We start from the raw sequence: 18,502 nt of genomic DNA on the forward strand, positions 1-18,502 counted from the left end.
CCCTCACATGCACACACACCTGTTTGTTTTCATGTGGCAGGTTTTCCCTTTTGAACCTCCCTGCTCCAGATAGAACCAGCCTTGCAAGCATGCCTTGCTGGTGTTGAACAGGCCCAGAGGAATTTGTTATTCCCCTTTTGGTCAGTGTGAGGGAACTCCCTTCACAGAGACCTGCTGCTGTTGCTTTATTTAAAAAAAATGATTCTCCTTTAGTATTTTCCTTTTAAGCATAACTAAAAATAATGTTTTATCAAGATACTTTGAGAAGTACTACTCGGCTTCTAGCTAAATCTCTGTCTCTTGTGGAAAAAAAGGCTGTTGGATGAATGACCAGCTTCTGAAACGGTACAGGAAGATCATAACCCCACCTGGTTGAAGGAAATCTGGTAGCAAGGTCTCCGGCAGCATATCTGGCAACAGATAACCATTCTTCCTAGCAACAATGAGGTGAAATGCGGCACAGAATTCCGGCAGCGTCAGTGCTCCATCACAGTCTACATCGCTTAGCTCCCTGTGAACATGGTATTCACACATTTCCTGAGGCAGTGCAGGAATGAAACATATACCCACAAACATACACACAGCATATGGGAATGTCACTTTGGGTAATGAATAGTCATACTTAATTTTAATAGGCATTTTTTTAAAAATCCCATATTTTATCATTTATCCTTTATGTAAATGTAATAATTCTCAGGTAAATGGGATTTTTTGCATACTGTTTATTTTGAGAAAGTGGAACAACTTGCCATTCCAATACTGAGGAAAATGTTATATGGAAAAAAGTGCTCCCTTTGTAGACCATATATAATATTTTATATCTAGTACTGAAAAACTAAAATTTGTCAAGAATTTGGTGTACACAAATTCAATTTCTCTTTACAAAATGGTGTGAACAATTGTTTGGTTGGTCTATTCTAGTGCTTGAGCCCTTTTCAGTATCCTCTTAAGCAGACCCATTCCATATGAATAGTTTTCAGAAAGCACTCAATTACCAAGTGTGTACTGGTGTATATTGGCCATAAGACCCGCACAGCTGGATTAACTAATGCTGGTGGCAGTTTGGAATGTTAGCATTGTATTGCCGTTAGCACTGTTGTCCATTTAATTTTAATGTTAGCATGAAACAATGGCAGAGGATTTCAGAAGCACACAAACACAGTTTCATAAACTACACCCTATGGAAATAAATTAGAATTAATTTAGTATTAATATAATGGCTAAAATTGAGTGATAGTTACTTCATTATTGTTTGAAAGTGAAGGGGTAATGTTTCAAGCAATCAAGATTACAGTGAGTAGGATTGTTTTCAGCATAGCAGCGTGGCCTGATGCATTATATCATGCAACATTTCAAATTGCTCCTAGAAAGGAACATTATCTTTAATACTGGTAACAAATAACATGTTTTTGGTTATCATGGTGGATTAGCCAGTTTTTTCTTAAATAACCTTTAAATTAAATTCCAGTGCTCATTCCCCCCTAGAGAATGCTGCTTTAACCTTCCTCCCCTTCTGCCCCTCCATAATTCACAATTAGATTTGAAACTATTCCAGGCAAATTCTCTGAACCCAGCAGATGTTTGGGCTTTTGCAAGCTTTTATTAAAATCTATCTTCATAAAAGTAGATAGAAATAGTGACATAAAAGTTCTCATTATCAGCATTTTTGGTGAATGTTTAGAACAGTTTGTTCCTCATACTAATATAGGACGATCATACTGAACCACAAGCACCAGCATGGTTATGGAAATATAAGACCCTTATACATTTTATTGTATACAGTGCTATCTGCAATGCTCTCTAAACAAACTCATTAAAAGCAAGAGTGCTGTCTCATTAATGAAGCACTGATGAATTATGCAGATATACTTATTAAAATTGGGTATTAATTAGGCCTCATCTGACAAATCATAGCCAAAAACATAAAGCTAACTAAATGCATCTAAAATATTCCAAATATATTTTTCTTCTAAACCATTTCATGAAATATGTCTGTTCATTGAGTTAATGATGCTTCTTATAATATTCTTAAGACCGGCTGTCATTTCTATTGCTATTCAAATATCTCTAAGTCCCGCTGAGTAGAAGAGAAGCACTAAAAAGATAACAAGCATGCCAGGAAGATCAACATGCACCCTGCTGCTTGGACCTGAAAGTGATTTTGATAAGTGCAATAATTATAATTACTCTGAAGACACTTTTTTAATATAACAAGAATTCTTCAACTAAAATATTTTAAAAACAGAATCCATATTCTGGGTTACACTACGGTACTTACCATATGTGAGAAAGCTCTGGGATGGGAAGCTTGGATTTTGTGAAGAAATTCTTAGCAACGGAACCTGTCAAGAACCACAACGTCTCAAATAATGAAACAGGAATTTGAAATTCATCTTCAAATCTGATTTTGCTTATGTTTTGTGTAACAGCAGCTAGTTATTTCACATTTAACAGATACTCTGATTGTTGGGTACTACAGGTTGAACCTCTCTAGTCCGGCATCCTTGGGACCTGACCAGTGCCAAACTACAGAATTGATGAACCATGATAGGTAGCAAGTGGGTGTCTCTTTAGCTTTATTTCAACAAGGCAAATAAACAGAACAACATACCAATGCACCCATTTCCATCTTCTGCAACAGTTCCAACTTTTTCTGTATCGATACTGTAATGACGAGCTTATGCCTAGCCGCATTACCAACACTTCCTCTGGTTGCTGGTCTCTTAGAAAACATACTTAGGGCTAAATAATAGTACAGAACATGAGAGCCAGAACTGGTGGCTATAACAAACATTGCCAGACCATGGGAAATTCAGCCCCACCCATGATAAGCAGACATTCTGCTAATTAAAAACATGCTGGACCATTGACATTGCTGGATCAGTGAGTATCAGACTAGAGAGACTCACCCTATAATACTCTTGCTTGGCCATTTGTCTCATGGTGAGTAACTGACAGGCCAGATAGAGTGGCTGACCTCATTTTTCCTCTCCATGTGGAAAACATATTAATGGATGAAAACATGCCTCAGTATTATTACTGTTATCCTCAGCAGCATGCCCTTATGAATATAGCAAAAGGAAAACAGAAATAAATGTCTTCCTTTCCAGAAATATTTCTGAGACATGAGCCAAGTATGTGGCAGCAAAAGGCTCTGCACCGTCTATGCTACACCTTCAGTGGCTTTCTTTTCTTGCAGGCCGGCTGCAGCCCCACCATCGTGAAAGAAAAACTAAAGGAACCAACTAATCAGCCTGCTACAGGCTTCACTATCAGTTGGGAACATGCTCCTTAGCCCTCCCACAGCAAGCAATCTGATTCCCCTCCCCACCAAAAAACCCCTGCTGAGCCCTCTGCAGTAATAAACATCTCACCACACATCCAGCTACCAATCACTGAATCATGCAAATAGGCTAGGAGTGGGAGTGGCAAACTTTGTCTTAGATCCTTGCACATTGTATTTCACATAGACCTGCAAAACATAAGGCCAACCCTGTTCAGAGGCAGGGGCGGATATAGGGCAGGGCGAGCGGGGCGGCTGCCCCGGGCCCCTCGCTTCAAAAAGCCCCGCGCATGCACCATGGCGCCACCGCGCATGTACCATGGCGCCACTGCGCATGCGCGTGGTGTCACCGCGCATGCGCCGTGGCAAAGGGGGGCCCCGCGAAATTATGCTGCCCTGGGTCCCGCAAAACGGTCATCTGCCCCTGTTCAGAGGTATTATATACAGATCTATACTCTGACTCCCATTACAGTTATCTTAATAGTAGCTCTGGGCGTGCTGGAATGTCAAGTGTGACCCAATGAGACTCTCAAAACAGAGCAAACAACATGCATACTCCAAAGAGTGCATTCTGCTATAAACAAAGTTTATTATATGCAGCTTTCTGGGAAATCCACCATGTGCTGAACTTCGATTTTCTTTTCCCTCCTACTTGGAAGGTCAGTTGAAGAAGATTTAACCAAGGGAAGGGGACAGATTAAGGGATCATTTTTTAATTGACTGAGCAATTAAAAAAAATTTTTTGTTTGCAGTTAGAATTTCTGAATCCTAACATACTGGATTGCAATAATATAGTCTCACAGGACACAATCAAATGCCTTAATTAAAATCTGGTTTTTCCTTGCCAGACTTTAAAGTACCTAGAATCATTCCTCTCACAAAGCAGTCTGGTCAGAGTGAAAATCTAATTTTGAAGATCAGTTACATTACTGCTACCATGTGTGTGCTATGCAGAGTTTACACTGAAATGCCTAAAGGCCAACAACTTTCCCTTACAGAGTGCTGAGCACCCTAATATGATCCTGTAGAACAGGGGTTGGGAACCACAGGCCTGAGGCCCAGCTGCAACCCCCGGCTTGCCTGGATCCAGCCCCCAAGGCTCATGGTCCCAGCCCTGCTCCCCCAGCACTGGGGAGCCTGCACTGGTGCTCCAGCCTCCCCCGGCCCTACAACAGGGCTAGAGCACCCAACTCTACTAAGCTGGCCTCACCTAGGCTATAGTGTGCAATGGGAATATGGGGAATGACTTTCTCCTTCTCAGTCAGGGGCCACGTCATGAGGGAGTGGCTTTTCCCCCCTTCTCACTTGTGTATGGCCCCCAACTGATTTTTCTTCTCACTTTTGTGTAGCCCCTGACCCAAAAAGGTTCTCTGCTCTTGCTGTAGAACAGGAGTGGCCAACCCCCGGCTCTCGAGCCACATGCGGCTCTTTGATTAAAGAAATGCGGCTCCTGCTGGTTCTGAGCCGCACGCCCGGATTCCTCACAGCCGGCTGTTCTGCGCATGCGCCCCAGAGCTTGCTCACAGCCAGCTGCTCTGCGTATGCGCCACCACACCTGCTCACGGCCAGCCGCTCTGAACATGTGCCCCAGCTCCTGAAGAGAGAAGCATGTGGCGGCAGCTCCGGGTCCCAGGCATTAGGTTAAGAGTGTGGGGAGAGGTGCCTGGCTCTGGGGGAGATGAGGAGGATTGGGTTAGAGCAAGGGACCGAGGGTGCCTGGCTCTGGGGGAGGAGTGGCTGAGGGTACCTGGCTCTGGGTTAGAGCAAGGGGACTGAAGCAACTTAAACTCAAAGTCTTCATGGATGCAGAATAAAGCAGCCAACACACAGATGTCATATTTAAATTCCCGGGCAAAAAAAAAGAATCAGTATGTACCTGATTCAAAGGATATTGTTTGCCAGGCTGAAGCAATTATTCCGAGATATAGGTCTCTCTCTTATTGTTTTTGAACCTCTCATATTTGCAGTCAGGGACAGACTTAAATTTTAAGAACTATAAAAAAGCCATAATCTTCATAAGTTTAAAAAAAAAAAAAAGGAAACCATACCAGAGATCAACAAGCTGGAGTGAAACAGGCACTTCAAATTGTGCTAATTTACTTTTCAGTTGAGTTTAATTTTAAAAAACTCACCGGACATAATAGGTTAGTAGTGTTACATTTAAAATACATGGTGGGGATGCTTTTTTTTTTTTAAGTGTATTTTTAAAGGTTTTTTTTGTAAATTTGATGTTTGTTCCTTGTCAAGTTCTCTGAAGATCTATGGACTGGCCGTGAATTCTTTACATGACTAGAGACTTTTTTATTGATTTTTGTCCAAAATGTCCAGTAATGTTATTTTTATCGCTACATTTTGTGCACTATATCTATCTTTCTATATATAGATATATAAATATAAATATATAATACTTGGCTCTTTTCACTCTCTCCACCACTATTTTGGCTCTTCCTCTCTAAGGGTATGTCTAGACTACATAGCTTCGTCGACGGAGCCATATAGATTAGGTTTCCAGACATAAGGAAATGAAACAGCGATTTAAATAATCGCCACTCCATTTACATAAAAATGGCTGCCGTACTGTGCCGATCAGCTGTTGGCAGCACAGCGCAGTACTCTAGACGCTCTGTGGTCATCAAGGGAAGCCCTTGTCGACCGCCCCATTATGCCTTGTGGAATGAGGTTTACTGGGGCAGTCGACAAGGGCTCCCCTGTCGACCGCAGAGCGTCCAAACTACCGCACTGTGCTACCAAACAGCTGATCGGCACAGCACAGCAACCATTTCGATGTAAATGAAGCGGCGATTATTTAAATTGCTGCTTCATTTCCCTATGTCTAGAAACCTAATCTACATGGCTCCATTGACGGAGCCATGTAGTCTTGATGTACAGGCAGTCCCCGAGTTACGTGGATCCGACTTATGTCGGATCCGCAGTTACGAACGGGGCACTTCCTCTCCCTGGTCTCGAGCAGACCAGGGAGAGGAAGCAAAGCGGCGGCGGAACGTCTGGGCTGTCAGCTGGCCGCGCGTTCTGCCACTCTGCTCTGCTCCGCTCTGCTCCCCCTCCCCCTGGTCTGCAGACCAGGGGGAGGGGGAGCAGAGCGGAGCACGCGGCCAGCTGACAGCCCAGACGCGTCTGGGCTGTCAGCTGGCCGCGCGTTCCACCGCTCTGCTGTGCTCCGCTCTGCTCCCCCTCCCCCTGATCTGCAGGGTGGGGGGGGAGCAGAGCGGAGCACGAGGCCAGCTGACAGCCCAGATGCGTCTGGGCTGTCAGCTGGCCGCGCGTTCTGCCGCTCTGCTCTGCTCCGCTCTGCTCCCCCTCCCCCTGGTCTGCAAACCATGGCGGGGGGGGGGAAGCAGAGCGGAGCACGCGACCAGCTGACAGCCCAGACGCGTCTGGGCTGTCAGCTGGCCGCGGGTTCCTCCGCTCTGCTCTACTCTGCTCCCCCTCCCCCTGGTCTGCAGACCTGGGGGACGGGGAGCAGAGCAGAGCAAAGCCGCGGAGCCCGAGGGCAGCAGGATAGCCACGGCGCGTCTGGGCTGTCCCGCTGCCCGTGTGTTCCGCCGCTTTGCTCCCCGTCCCCCTGGTCTGTAGACCAGGGGGATGGGGAGCAAAGCAGAGCAAAGCCACGGAGCCCGAGGGCAGCAGGATAGCCACGGCGCATCTGGGCTGTCCCGCTGCCCCCGTGCTCCGCGGCTTTGCTCCGGACGCCTGTGGTACAGCAGCTGGGGCGCTGCCAGTTGGTCCCGTAGCGCCGCTCTGGGTGCCACTGGACCAACCCAGCAGCACCCCAGCTGCTCTGCCCCAGGTGTCCCCTAGTCAGCAGCTGCTGAAAATGACCAGTGGCTGACTACAGGAAGCCCCTGCCCCGGACTTCCTGGAATCAGCCGCTGATCAGTTTCAGCAGCAGCTGACTTGGGGATGCCTGGGGTTCTTAAGTTGAATCTGTATGTAAGTCGGAACTGGCGTCCAGATTCAGCCACTGTTGAAACTGATCAGTTTCAGCAGCGGCTGAATCTGGACGCCAGTTCCGACTTACATACAGATTCAACTTAAGAACAAACCTACAGTCCCTATCTTGTACGTAACCCGGGGACTGCCTGTACTTGAACTGGTTGGCCACCCCTGCTGTAGAACAATTGAACAGATAGTTAACTTTAAGAACCTAAACAGTCCCACTGACTTTCATAAGAAAGTAGTGAAGTACATACTTGTGTTTTTATGGATCAGGACAGAGCTTGGCACTTTGCAAGGACTGACTCCCAAATGCTGTCTTCAGATTCAAACAATTTATTTTAACTTTTTGTCCTATAACTGCATATACTTTCCCGAAGTCTCCACTGAATTTTTAAAGTGTTTCTACTCTGAAAATCAGTATGCAAAACTCACACATTCTCCCTCCCAGTGAGTGCTTGGAAACATATCTACACATTTTAGGGACAAATATATATTTCTTCAATTTTTTTATTCCTCTTAGTCCTGCAGCCATCACAGCTGAGAGAAAGTTATCTAAATTCTAGTTCTTCTTGTGCATCATGAATAGGGATTTTTTTTGGCTAAATTCCAATATATAAGCCCTCTGAAGACAGTGGGGTTGCAGAGTTGTAAGTGGGGATAGCATTTGACCTGTATAATGTTTATTTCTGATGATGACATACAAGAAACTCAGATCCCAGGGTGTGTGTGCAGAGCTGGCAATTAGGAAAAAATATTTTACTTGTAAACAGAGAGCATTTGATATTAAAATACACAAGTAACCTATACCCCATTTTAGAATCATCTTTAAGAATAGAACCACTCGTTAAAGAATTTTTAAAAAGTCTTTAAAGAACCTTTGTTACCCACTATATTTAATGCTTTAATTCCACGGGTCACAGGAAGCAAATAAGTGCACCGCAGGCCTAGTGCAGAGTGGAGGCCCTAGGAAAGAGAAAGATCTGGAGAGCAAGGCATTTGAGTATGTTGTGTTGTGACCTGGTGTGATAGGGTCAGGGTTTCAGTGTTGGGTGAGGGCACCAATGAAGCTGGTTGCTCCCCCCTCGATGGGGCAAGGAGACAGCAAAGGAGACAAACACTGGCCTACATTTTGGAGGCACCCCCATGAATCTAAACCCTGGATGGGTTGCAAAACAGAGACAAAAGGCAGAGGGCGGGCTGTGTTACTAAAAAGGTTGGGAACCACTGCTTTAGCAGTTACATTGTTTAAAGAGTAAAGTAAATCAACCCTGTCTAGGGCACAACCCTGATCTAAAGATAATTAAATAAGCTTTCACTTTATTTACAGTATTTGCTTTAATTTTTAAACCTTTCCATCTGGCTGTTCTGCTGCACATACATATTATTTAGTAAATGTTACCTGAAATGAAAGAGTTCAGGTCAGGCTGTAGGGATTTGAACTGGTTGATGTAATATTCTCGCTGTTCCTCCGTTATTCTCCAGGGGTCATCTGGGTAATTACTGCTTTCCTGTGGCTCCCTTTCTACTGAAAGAGACTTCAAAAACAGGGCCAAAAAGTCACTAGGAGAAGTGCAGGGGAAAGCAGCACAGAGACATTTTAAGAAGTCAGTATCAGTCTGCACTTCCAGCAGGTCCATTTTTTAAAGAAATGAGAGCAGAAAGTCTCAAGCTGATTAATATCTGTTCTAGTTAAGTCTTGAGTGCAGGAATTTCAAGTCAAGTAATGCAGTATGGGTTCCTATGTACGTGTACAACACTGTAGAAGCATATGAAAAGCCCATTTGGCTCAGAACTACAAGACGTTTCCAACGAATGAAGCTAAAATAAAAAAACAAACCCAGCTACTGTTGAAGGTAGAAAGATCACTCCAACTAGTTATGCATGTAAATCTATCTCCCCACCAACCCATCTGAATGCCTTCCATATAAAATGGATAGCAATAGTGAGTTAGTCACGAGTGAACTCAATAGAGGAATGGCTCTGTTTTGGGGGTAAAAACTGCTTTGATTAGCTTTTTGTTTTTAACTGTATTTATTTTATGTAAAACGGATTTGTTTGAGGTTGTTTGCATACAAGGGAGTGTCATTGTTGTGAAAGTCACATTTATGGTGGAAAGAACCAAACATTTAAAATGGTTTGACCAGAATGACAAAATATTTTAGCGATGGAATATAAGAAAGAATAAGCTACATACTCCAGCAAAGTTTAAGATCACTCCTCTGGCCTGGCTATCAACATACTCAAATTCAAATATATGATTTTGTTTTTAAAAATGTGTTAAAAGATCCCTAAAACTGGAAACATCAAAAACAGTACTTTGCACTAATTTGAAATGATGTGAGATCTATTGGTATAAACTACATGGTATTTTAGATACATTCTTCCCCAAGATTCAACTGATATTTTGCCATGGCCAAAAGAAAAAAAAAAGCAAGTTAAACATTGATTAAAAAAAGAAATTGAGGTTATATTATTTCAAGAAGAAATCTACAGTTCAATAAATATTTTAAAAACTATTTAGTACTAATGAAACCATTGTTTAGAACAGCTTAAACCTTGGTCATTCTTTCACAGAGCAAAGTTCTAAGTTTGTAAAAATTCATGGAGTAATTTTGCTCAGTAGTAGAAAGACCAGGGGAACAAAAAACATGATTTATTCTTTTTAATCCAACTTTAACAGTCATGGGGCTTTATTTTTATTTGCCCTAAGGCCCTTTTACGAAGTGCTGACACGTAAATGTTTAATTCATACCCACTTTCAGACACCTTTACACTCCACACCCATGTAACAGGGCCTTTTTGTAAATAAGAATCAGGCTCATAGTCTTTATCAAACTTACTGCCTCGTTAACTCACAATGGCTTTGTCTACACTAGGCTTTATTTTTTTCCTAAAATTATTATCCACAATTGCTTCCTCCAGTGATGTGCAAATATGGACAGGCCACTTGGCACTTTAACCATCATATCATCTAGATTTGCTCTTAGTATGATTAGAAAACTTAAAAATGTAAGTGGTCAATCTGGTCTATACAGATTCCCCTACTGCTGGTTCTAATGGTGAAGCTGCACCATTGGTGGCCACAGTGAGAAATCTGAATTGATTTATCTAATGTATATCTTACACAGCCAACAAGTTAAACAGGGTGAGCAAAAGCCAACTCAAAAATGCTCAGAAGAACCAGGAGTCAAAAATGACTATTTTATCAGAGTCATTATGCACTGAAGAGGAGTTTAAATAAAAAATATTTGACTAAATTTAGCCATTAATCTTGCTAACACTATTTAAGATCCAACATAGAAAGGTTTTAGATAAACAGATGATCATTATCCAGGCCAACAACAGGCCACAAAGGTATTTTATTTCTCTCCTACATGTTTAATCTGAATTCTCCAAACACACCAGGCAGGATTTCCTTATGAATGCTGCTTCCTTTTGTATTTTCTGCAGCAGCTGAACTGCAGAAAAAGAGTAATTGCCTTAAACTGAGGCAGAGCAACTGCTAAAGGAAAGAGGCAGAAGAGGAAAAGAAGCTGATAGGTCAAAGGTCAGCCCTGTCTATCTTCATTGGTGTCTTTGATTCCCCTCAATATCTCATGAGTACTACTTTAGATGAATAGCTACATTATTTTGTGTAATTTCTACATAATCCTAGAAAATATGGTGTCAGTACTGAAACAATCAAAACTATTGGCTTTATTCAAACCATCTGAAAGCATAGTCCCAATTCTTCAAGGAGGTTTAAAACAATGTAAGTAGCCGAACAAAGCCGAAAGGGACTACTACAGTCAACCTACTCTGCTTCAGTTTGGAATGCACTGTATTCATAACTTCTGTCTATAAAATATAGCTATATTTGACAAGCTTTAAACAAAAAGAAGCATTTAGAATTATCCCCTAGCTATTATGTGATGGACTTCAGGATAGTTATGTAGAATTCCTTTGGTGCAGAATTATTGAAATGCATAAATGGAACATTAACAAACAACACAGGGGTAGCTGCGGTAGTCTGTATCTGCAAAAACAATTAATAGTCCACTTCAGATGAATCAGATCAAGTGGTTTTTGCCTACGAAAGCTTATACCCAAATAATTCTGTTAGTCTTTTAAGGTGCGACAGGACTCCTCGTGTTAACAAATAAGCTTTACACAGTGCACCATATTTGCCTGTACAAGTAAAAATACTAACACAATTTAATCAATATAGCAAGATATAAAAGATTAATAATTCTCATGAGAGCTGCAGTCCATGGAGTATTAAATAGATATGGGCCATAGGAAGGGGAAAACTAACCCTGCTTGAAAAACCCATTTGATCCCATATCCCATGTTGTTCTTATGTTATGGGGTAGAGAGAGTGAGAGAACATAATAAAAAAAACCCAGTCACTTTCATTTAAATAAAAGCAGTTCTGCTGGTAAACGTGGCAAGATTTTACTTTACACCAGAAATCAGTTGCCATAATAGGAAATTTACAATTGACAAACTGTGAAGATTTCAGAGTTATGGTTTGAAGCCAACAGGGAAACAATGGACCAGTTTAAGTAAGGCCAAAAAAAAAATTCCATCTAACATTTATTGGAATTGGGATGATTGAAACAGTAAACTGAGTTTACAAATTTGAATGATTTCCTAGACTGAAGCTGGACATGAGGTCATGGCAGTGTGTCTGTGTGTATCAGGGATAAAACACATACGTTAAAAGAAACCTGTTTTTCTTGTTTCTTTAATACCTTAAAATTCTTTACTTCTAATCATCTAAGAACTTCAGTCTAATTTTTCAATATTTATGTTTGCTTACATTGGAATTTAATTCAGATTAAACAATGAAAATAAACTACTCATTTTCAACTTGCTTTCCACTCAGTTTTGCTTTATATTCCTCATACACTAACAGATGCACAAATCAATGAGCTGCAAATACCAGAATGGGAGTGTTCTTACTGAAGCAACAAAAATCAATGGAAGGACTTTTATATTTAAATTTCTGAAAAACATTTCTGTTCATGTTAAGTTCTGTAAAATGCAGTTTATACAAAATCTACATTTAGGCTTAACTGAACCTCATAGTCTTCCTTTCTGTTCTTGTATTTGCCTGGCAGTAGTGATGAAGAGAAATAAAATGATAATATAGTCTTCATTATTTTTGCTTCATACTTTACTTAACTAAAACTGCCGGGAGATTTCATTCCTGATTTATTCAAAATGGAACTTGTTTAGGTTATTGGGACTAATGTCCTGTTTATTTAAAAAACCACCACTAGAATATCAGAACCTAAGTTTTGTGGGTCAGTGAGAAGCAGTGTCCAAAATAGGGATGTAAATGACTAGTTGACTATCCAATGACTATCCAACACGAGCTTATCGGATAGTCAACCAGTCCCTCAACTAGCTGCTTCCCTGCCCTCCGCTTGCTGACTCTATCAGAGAGAGGCAGCAGGGGGGAGGGGAGCAGGAGCTGGTGCTGGGGGGAGCTGGCTTGAAAGCCGGTTCTCCCAAGCACCATCTCTGTAGGGGGCAAGGGAGTCGGGGTAGCAGGGACCGGGCGCAAGCCAGAAATCAGCTAATTCCTGGCTCGCGCCCAGTGCCAGAATGGGCTTTTAAAATGTTTTAAGAGCCTGCCTAAAACACTAGTCAATTAGTTGATTAAATTAAATTTAATATCCCTTCCTAAGCGAAGTCACTTTGACAAGAACTAGAACTTCATGCATTTCTTTTTACGATTTATTTATTTAAGCCCCACGCAATTCATTACCCGACTAAGAGAGGAATGTACAAGTGCAGATTTGGATCCATAATTTCCCACTGCTGATCCATCTTGTTGGTGTGTAGAATGTCTTGCTTCATAAGTCGCTATGAAATTTAAAAAAATATAATCCTAGAATCAATAAGGTTCCATAAGCATGAAGTGAAAATTAAACATTACAACACAAAGATTTGTGAAGCTTAATAATATTGTATGACAGTTTATTCTGTCCCCTACCCAAATGCCTAACTTTGTGCTCGCTTCCTATATCATAGTTTATCTTCTTTAATATTTAGGCATTAACAACAGAAGTTGTTATTTCATCTTATCAAATTGGCATTAATTGCTTTAATAGCTGTTAAAATACATATGTACATGACAACTTGCAGCAGCCATAAAATAATCTCTTAAATTAATTAGCTGAATAATTAATGTGAATTCTTAACTATCATTTTCAAGAGATTAGGTTTTTTCCTTTTTTATTTTTAAATCTAATTGTATTTAAAGAGGACATTGTCAAGGAAGAGCATTAGACATGGACTTTGATCTGTTACAAAACTGTTGAAATTTTGACCATGGAAAATTCTCTGGATACTAAATACCTGAGGTTTTTCATTGTTAATCATTCACTTGAAAATAAAAACAAAAAGCTTCCTGTTTTTAGAGCCTTTGAAAATCCAAAGTTTTTGTTTCCTACTATCTATACAGCAATTACACTCTTTTCTCAGAGATATGCTGACATCAAGAATGATTTTCTCATTCAAAACCAAATGCTTTGCAGAGAAAAGTTACTTCAGGTCAAAATTACTTTTAAACAAAATTATCCCATAAATTCCAGATCAACTCGGCATATGCTGAATGGAAACAGAAATGGGCTCTAATGGGAAACATTTACAGTGTCCTAAGTATGTACTGCAAAATACAGATAAGAAAATGATAAACAGAGCTATACAAAATATGCATTTGGCAATGTCTAAATGTTCCACCCTTTAACTTTATCTTATGTCACTGTTTCTCAAAGTGGTCTGCAGAACCACTCTGAGGCTACATCTAAGCTACAAAGATTTTTCGAAAGAGGATATGCAAATTCCTGTGGAATTCCATGGGAATTTGCATATCATCTTGCATATGATCGCATTTTCAAAAGAGGATCTTTTGAAAATGAAATTAGTCTGGATGCAGTTTTTTCAGAAAAAAATCCTTTTTCAAAAAAAACTGCTCTTACTAAAAAAAGGAGATTTACGCTGTAAGTAAACAAACCAGAGTGGCCCAGTAGCAGTTTTCTCAGAGTGGGTCCATGGACCATTTTGAGAAACACTGTCTTATGTACATTAAGAGGCAGAAGAGTTATTAGTACACCAAATACAGCAGCAGAATAATATGACAACCAATTGAAATGGCGGGTACTAGAACTGTTAATTTCCTCATACACACACACAATCAATCATCACTTATTGATCTGAGACATATTTGATTGACAAATTCCAAACATGAGGTTTTATTTGCAGGCCAGCAACAGGCTACTAACCTTGAATATTTGTTTTAATTTTTAAAACCCAAATTTGCATTTCAAAACAGAGAAGGGCTCATCCTGATGGTATTGCAAGTATTCAGCACCTCTCAGGATTTGAAATAGAGTTAGCAAAAAAAGCAACAATATGTTCAATTTTACTAAGTGAAAATATTTCCATTTCACCTGCATAACTTAAGAACAATCCTGTTTTAATAAAGATAGTGTTATTGTTGTAATGCTATTCAGCATCACTTATACAAAACGTTAGTGTCTCCTGAAAAAGAAAAATCAAGGAAACTCAAGATGTTAGTAAGGTTACAAAGCAGCTTGCTTTTTGAAATTATGTTTCTACTGTTATCTATTCTTATCCTCTGCTGGCATCTAGTTTTATCCCTTACAAATGTGTTTCCGTGTCAGAAAGATGACAGGAAGGAAATTGTGAAATACACTACAGTACTTGTAGGCTGAACATGGAGCTCTGTTACTATGTGGTTACTAGCAACAGAACTTCCAAAACTAACAAGAAAATAAAACACATTAATTTGGGGAAGAGGGGAAATTTTTCTTTCTTGCAAACAAAGCCTCACTATAAATCTGAAACTAGTACAGCAATTACTGAAAACAGAAGTAGGTTTTTTTCTCAATATTAAAAAACCATGCTTAGACCTTAAAATATCATAGTGCTCAATCATTAACCTATATTGCAAAAAGGCTTGCCAAAATGTGGTATTAGCATTAATCTGTGAACAGTTGCACACAAATCTACGCATGATAATTAATTTACTGGGAAGCAAACAGGAATAGAGGATTAAATAATCAGGAAACAGAGCTTTTGCATAAAATAAAATAAAAAGGTTGGCTCATTTACTACAAGACAGATGTAATTAAATCCAGACATAATTAGGATTATTCTTTAATTGCATTTGAGATTTGGAGGCACTGGAAAAGAAAAAAACAACCGCGTATGACCCTGTGAATCCCAGATTTTATCCTACCTCCATGTGGCTGTTCAAATCCACTCCTTGACTTCCCATAGCCATAACTCAAGGGTATTCTCTGGTAACTAGATGGAGAAGCAGGAGGTGAACATATAGGTGACTTGGGGGGAGACTTGGTTTCCTGGTTTAGAAACAACAAAATGCAATTCTGAGGTGACTACAGAAGTAGGTGGAGTAATTCTGCATTCCAGTTCAATCATATATATATAGCCTGATGTTCAAGGCATAATAATAACTGAAAAATCCCCATGCCCTTATTTCCAAAAAAAACCATGATTATAAATGGAAGATGGCAAAGTGATTCTTTGGTGTTGAGCCTTATTCTGGGGGTAGAATATAACTGTTCATCACAAAGGGGTTAGAATGAACTCAAAGACATTTTACTCAAATATGTGTCTGCAGTAATATTTTTGTTAAATCTTATTATTACAGTACTGAGTATCTTTGGTTTTACATATTACATTTAGGTGTTTGAATGCATACTTCATTTAAGAAAATACTTTTTATTTCAGAAGGCGGCAAAAAATGAAACACAATTAAAAGCACCAATTCAAAGATTTATTTGAAATATTCTGAGAACTGCCTTTATGGGAAAAACATTTGTAGATGTTGTCAGATCTAACTTGGAGTTTGTTCCCTTTTTGTTTAAGAACTGAGCTTTGGTAGAACTCTACTCAATGGATAGTGATCAATGGCTTGATGTCTGGTTGGCGGTCGGTATCAAGCAGAGTGCTCCATGGGTCAGTTATGTTCAACGTCTTTATTAATGACCTGGATGAGGGGATAAATTGCACCCCCAGCAAGTTCACAGATGACATGAAGCTAGGGGGAGAGGCAGAGCCGCTAAAGGTTAGATATAGGGTCCAGAGTGACCTAAACAAATTGGAGGACTAGGCCAAAAGAAATCTGATGTGGTTTAACAAGGACAAGTGCAGAGTCCTGCACTTCAGACGGAAGAATCTCAAACACTGTTACAGGGACCAACTGGCTAAGCAGCAGTTCAGTAGAAAAGACCTGCGGATTGTAGTGGATGAGAAGCTGGATTTGAGACAACAGTGTGCCCTTGTAGCCAAGGACTAACCAAGAAGGCCAACTGTATATTAGGTTGCATTAGGACAAGCATTGCCGGCAGATCTAGAGAAGTGATTATTACCCTTTATTCTGTACTAGTGAGGCCACATCTGGCGTACTGCATCCAATTCTGGGGCCCCCATTACAGAAAGGATGTGGATGCATTGGAGAAAGACCAGTGGAGGGTAAAAAAAATGATTAGGGTCTGGAACACATGACTTACAAGGAAAGGCTGAGGAATTTTGGCTTGTTTAGTCCACAGAAGAGTGAGGGGGGATTTGATGCAGTCTTTAACTACGTGAAAGGAGGTTCCAAAGAGGATGGAGAGAGGCTGCTCTCAGTAGTGACAGACGGCAGAATAAGGAGCAATGGTCTCAAGATGCAGTGGGAGAGGTCTAGGTTGGATATTAGGAAAAATTATTCGGTGAAGCACTGGAATGGGTTACCTAGGGAGGTGGCAGAATCTCCATCCCTAGAGGTTTTTAAGTCCCAACTTGACAAAGGCCGGGCTGGGATGATTTAGTTGGGGTTGGTCCTGCTTTGGGCAGGGGGATGGACTCAATGACCTCCTGAGGTCTCTTCCAATCCTCTGATTCTATGATTCTGGAGGACACAATCCTGAAATAATTTACTATATAAGCAGAAACAAATATTACTTCACAATGCAATGCTAAGATAATAAAAGTCACCAAGAAAGTTATAGATTTGGCAGCAATGCTCTATTACAGTGAAATGATTCACAGAAAAGAGATATTTGCAACCTTATTTCCAATTTCATGTGTGTCTGGCACATTAACTCAGTAATAATTGTTAGTCTTAGGCCAAGTTTGTCATAACTAACACTGGTAATTCCATACGTGTGCAGGGGCTCCACAGATATATACAAAGACTGCCCCAAGCAGCTTGCAGCACAAAACACGCTACATATTGGACCTCAATAATCCAGATTTCCTTTGTCTGTGAACATTCATGGTCCAGCATCCATAAGTGCTCTGGGTCGGCGCACTTACTGGAGAGGGGGGAGAAGCCAGGGGCTCCATTCACAGCAACTTCTCCCTATCTCCTCAGAGCTTTCGGGGAACTGCATATAACTGATTTGCAGCGTTCAAACTCAAGGAAAAGGAGATGAAGGGAAGGAGGGGAAGGAGTGGGGATGGGGGTTGCAGCAGGAATCATTATCAGAAGGATATTTTCCTGATGGTAAATTTTTAGAACATTAACTTAGTATAACACCTCATAGGAGATTAGAGGGGGAAAAACACGGTACGCAAAAACAACCCAAAAACAAAGAGTTGTGATGATAGCAGACCAGTTGCCAACTCATGCCCGGTTCTAAGCCTCAACTGGAGACTGACAAATACATAATTGGAAGCTGTCTAACTCACCTGTGTGTTAGTATTGTTAAAATAGGTATTAGAGTTAAGTATGTGGTTAGTGATTAGACATTGTGGAATGCTTGTAAACTGCTGCATGCATTAATCTCCCTTGTTATATCTGTATCCAATTGTCATAGGGTATTATTTAAGTGTTTGCTCTGTAACTGTAAATGACCAGTTAAGAGAGAAGCATTGCCCAGTACTACAGTGGGTATAAACATCAAACACACCATAGGGAAAAGATTTTGTTGATTGTTCCTCTCCCACCATGAATAAGAGATATAGAACTGAATTTCTCCCAGAAGCTGAACTTGCAACTAGAAAGGACAAGGAATAAAAGGATCAAACAAGGAGATCTATGTTATTAGGACTTGCAGAGAGCAAGATTTCTAAGCAAAGGAACCAAGCTGCTTGGTCTAGGTTAATCCTAAAGGACATACAGAATCTGCACATAACAGCATCTTCTATCAGCTTTCAGAATCTAAAACTGTAACTCATTTGTGTACAGGCAGTCCCCGGGTTACATGGATCCGACTTACATCAGACCCCTACTTACAA

At 40.6% G+C, this 18,502-nt stretch overlaps 1 protein-coding gene across 7 annotated transcripts in view; it reads right to left on the minus strand.

The window, feature by feature from the left end:
• Nucleotides 1-18,502, minus strand: part of REPS2 (RALBP1 associated Eps domain containing 2) — a 142,536-nt gene that overhangs the window by 68,543 nt on the left and 55,491 nt on the right. For all 7 annotated transcript variants that reach the window (XM_006113357.5, XM_014568624.4, XM_006113356.5 and 4 more), the window contains 5 exons: nt 15,495-15,618; nt 12,996-13,093; nt 8,640-8,775; nt 2,279-2,342; nt 369-511 (listed from right to left, as the gene is read on the minus strand). In XM_006113357.5, coding sequence (XP_006113419.3) covers nt 369-511; nt 2,279-2,342; nt 8,640-8,775; nt 12,996-13,093; nt 15,495-15,618 — 565 coding nt within the window. The remainder of the gene's footprint in view (nt 1-368; nt 512-2,278; nt 2,343-8,639; nt 8,776-12,995; nt 13,094-15,494; nt 15,619-18,502) is intronic.

Source organism: Pelodiscus sinensis, chromosome 1 (genome assembly GCF_052426305.1).
Source record: "Pelodiscus sinensis isolate ZL-2025 chromosome 1, ASM5242630v1, whole genome shotgun sequence".
NCBI lineage: Eukaryota > Metazoa > Chordata > Testudines > Trionychidae > Pelodiscus > Pelodiscus sinensis.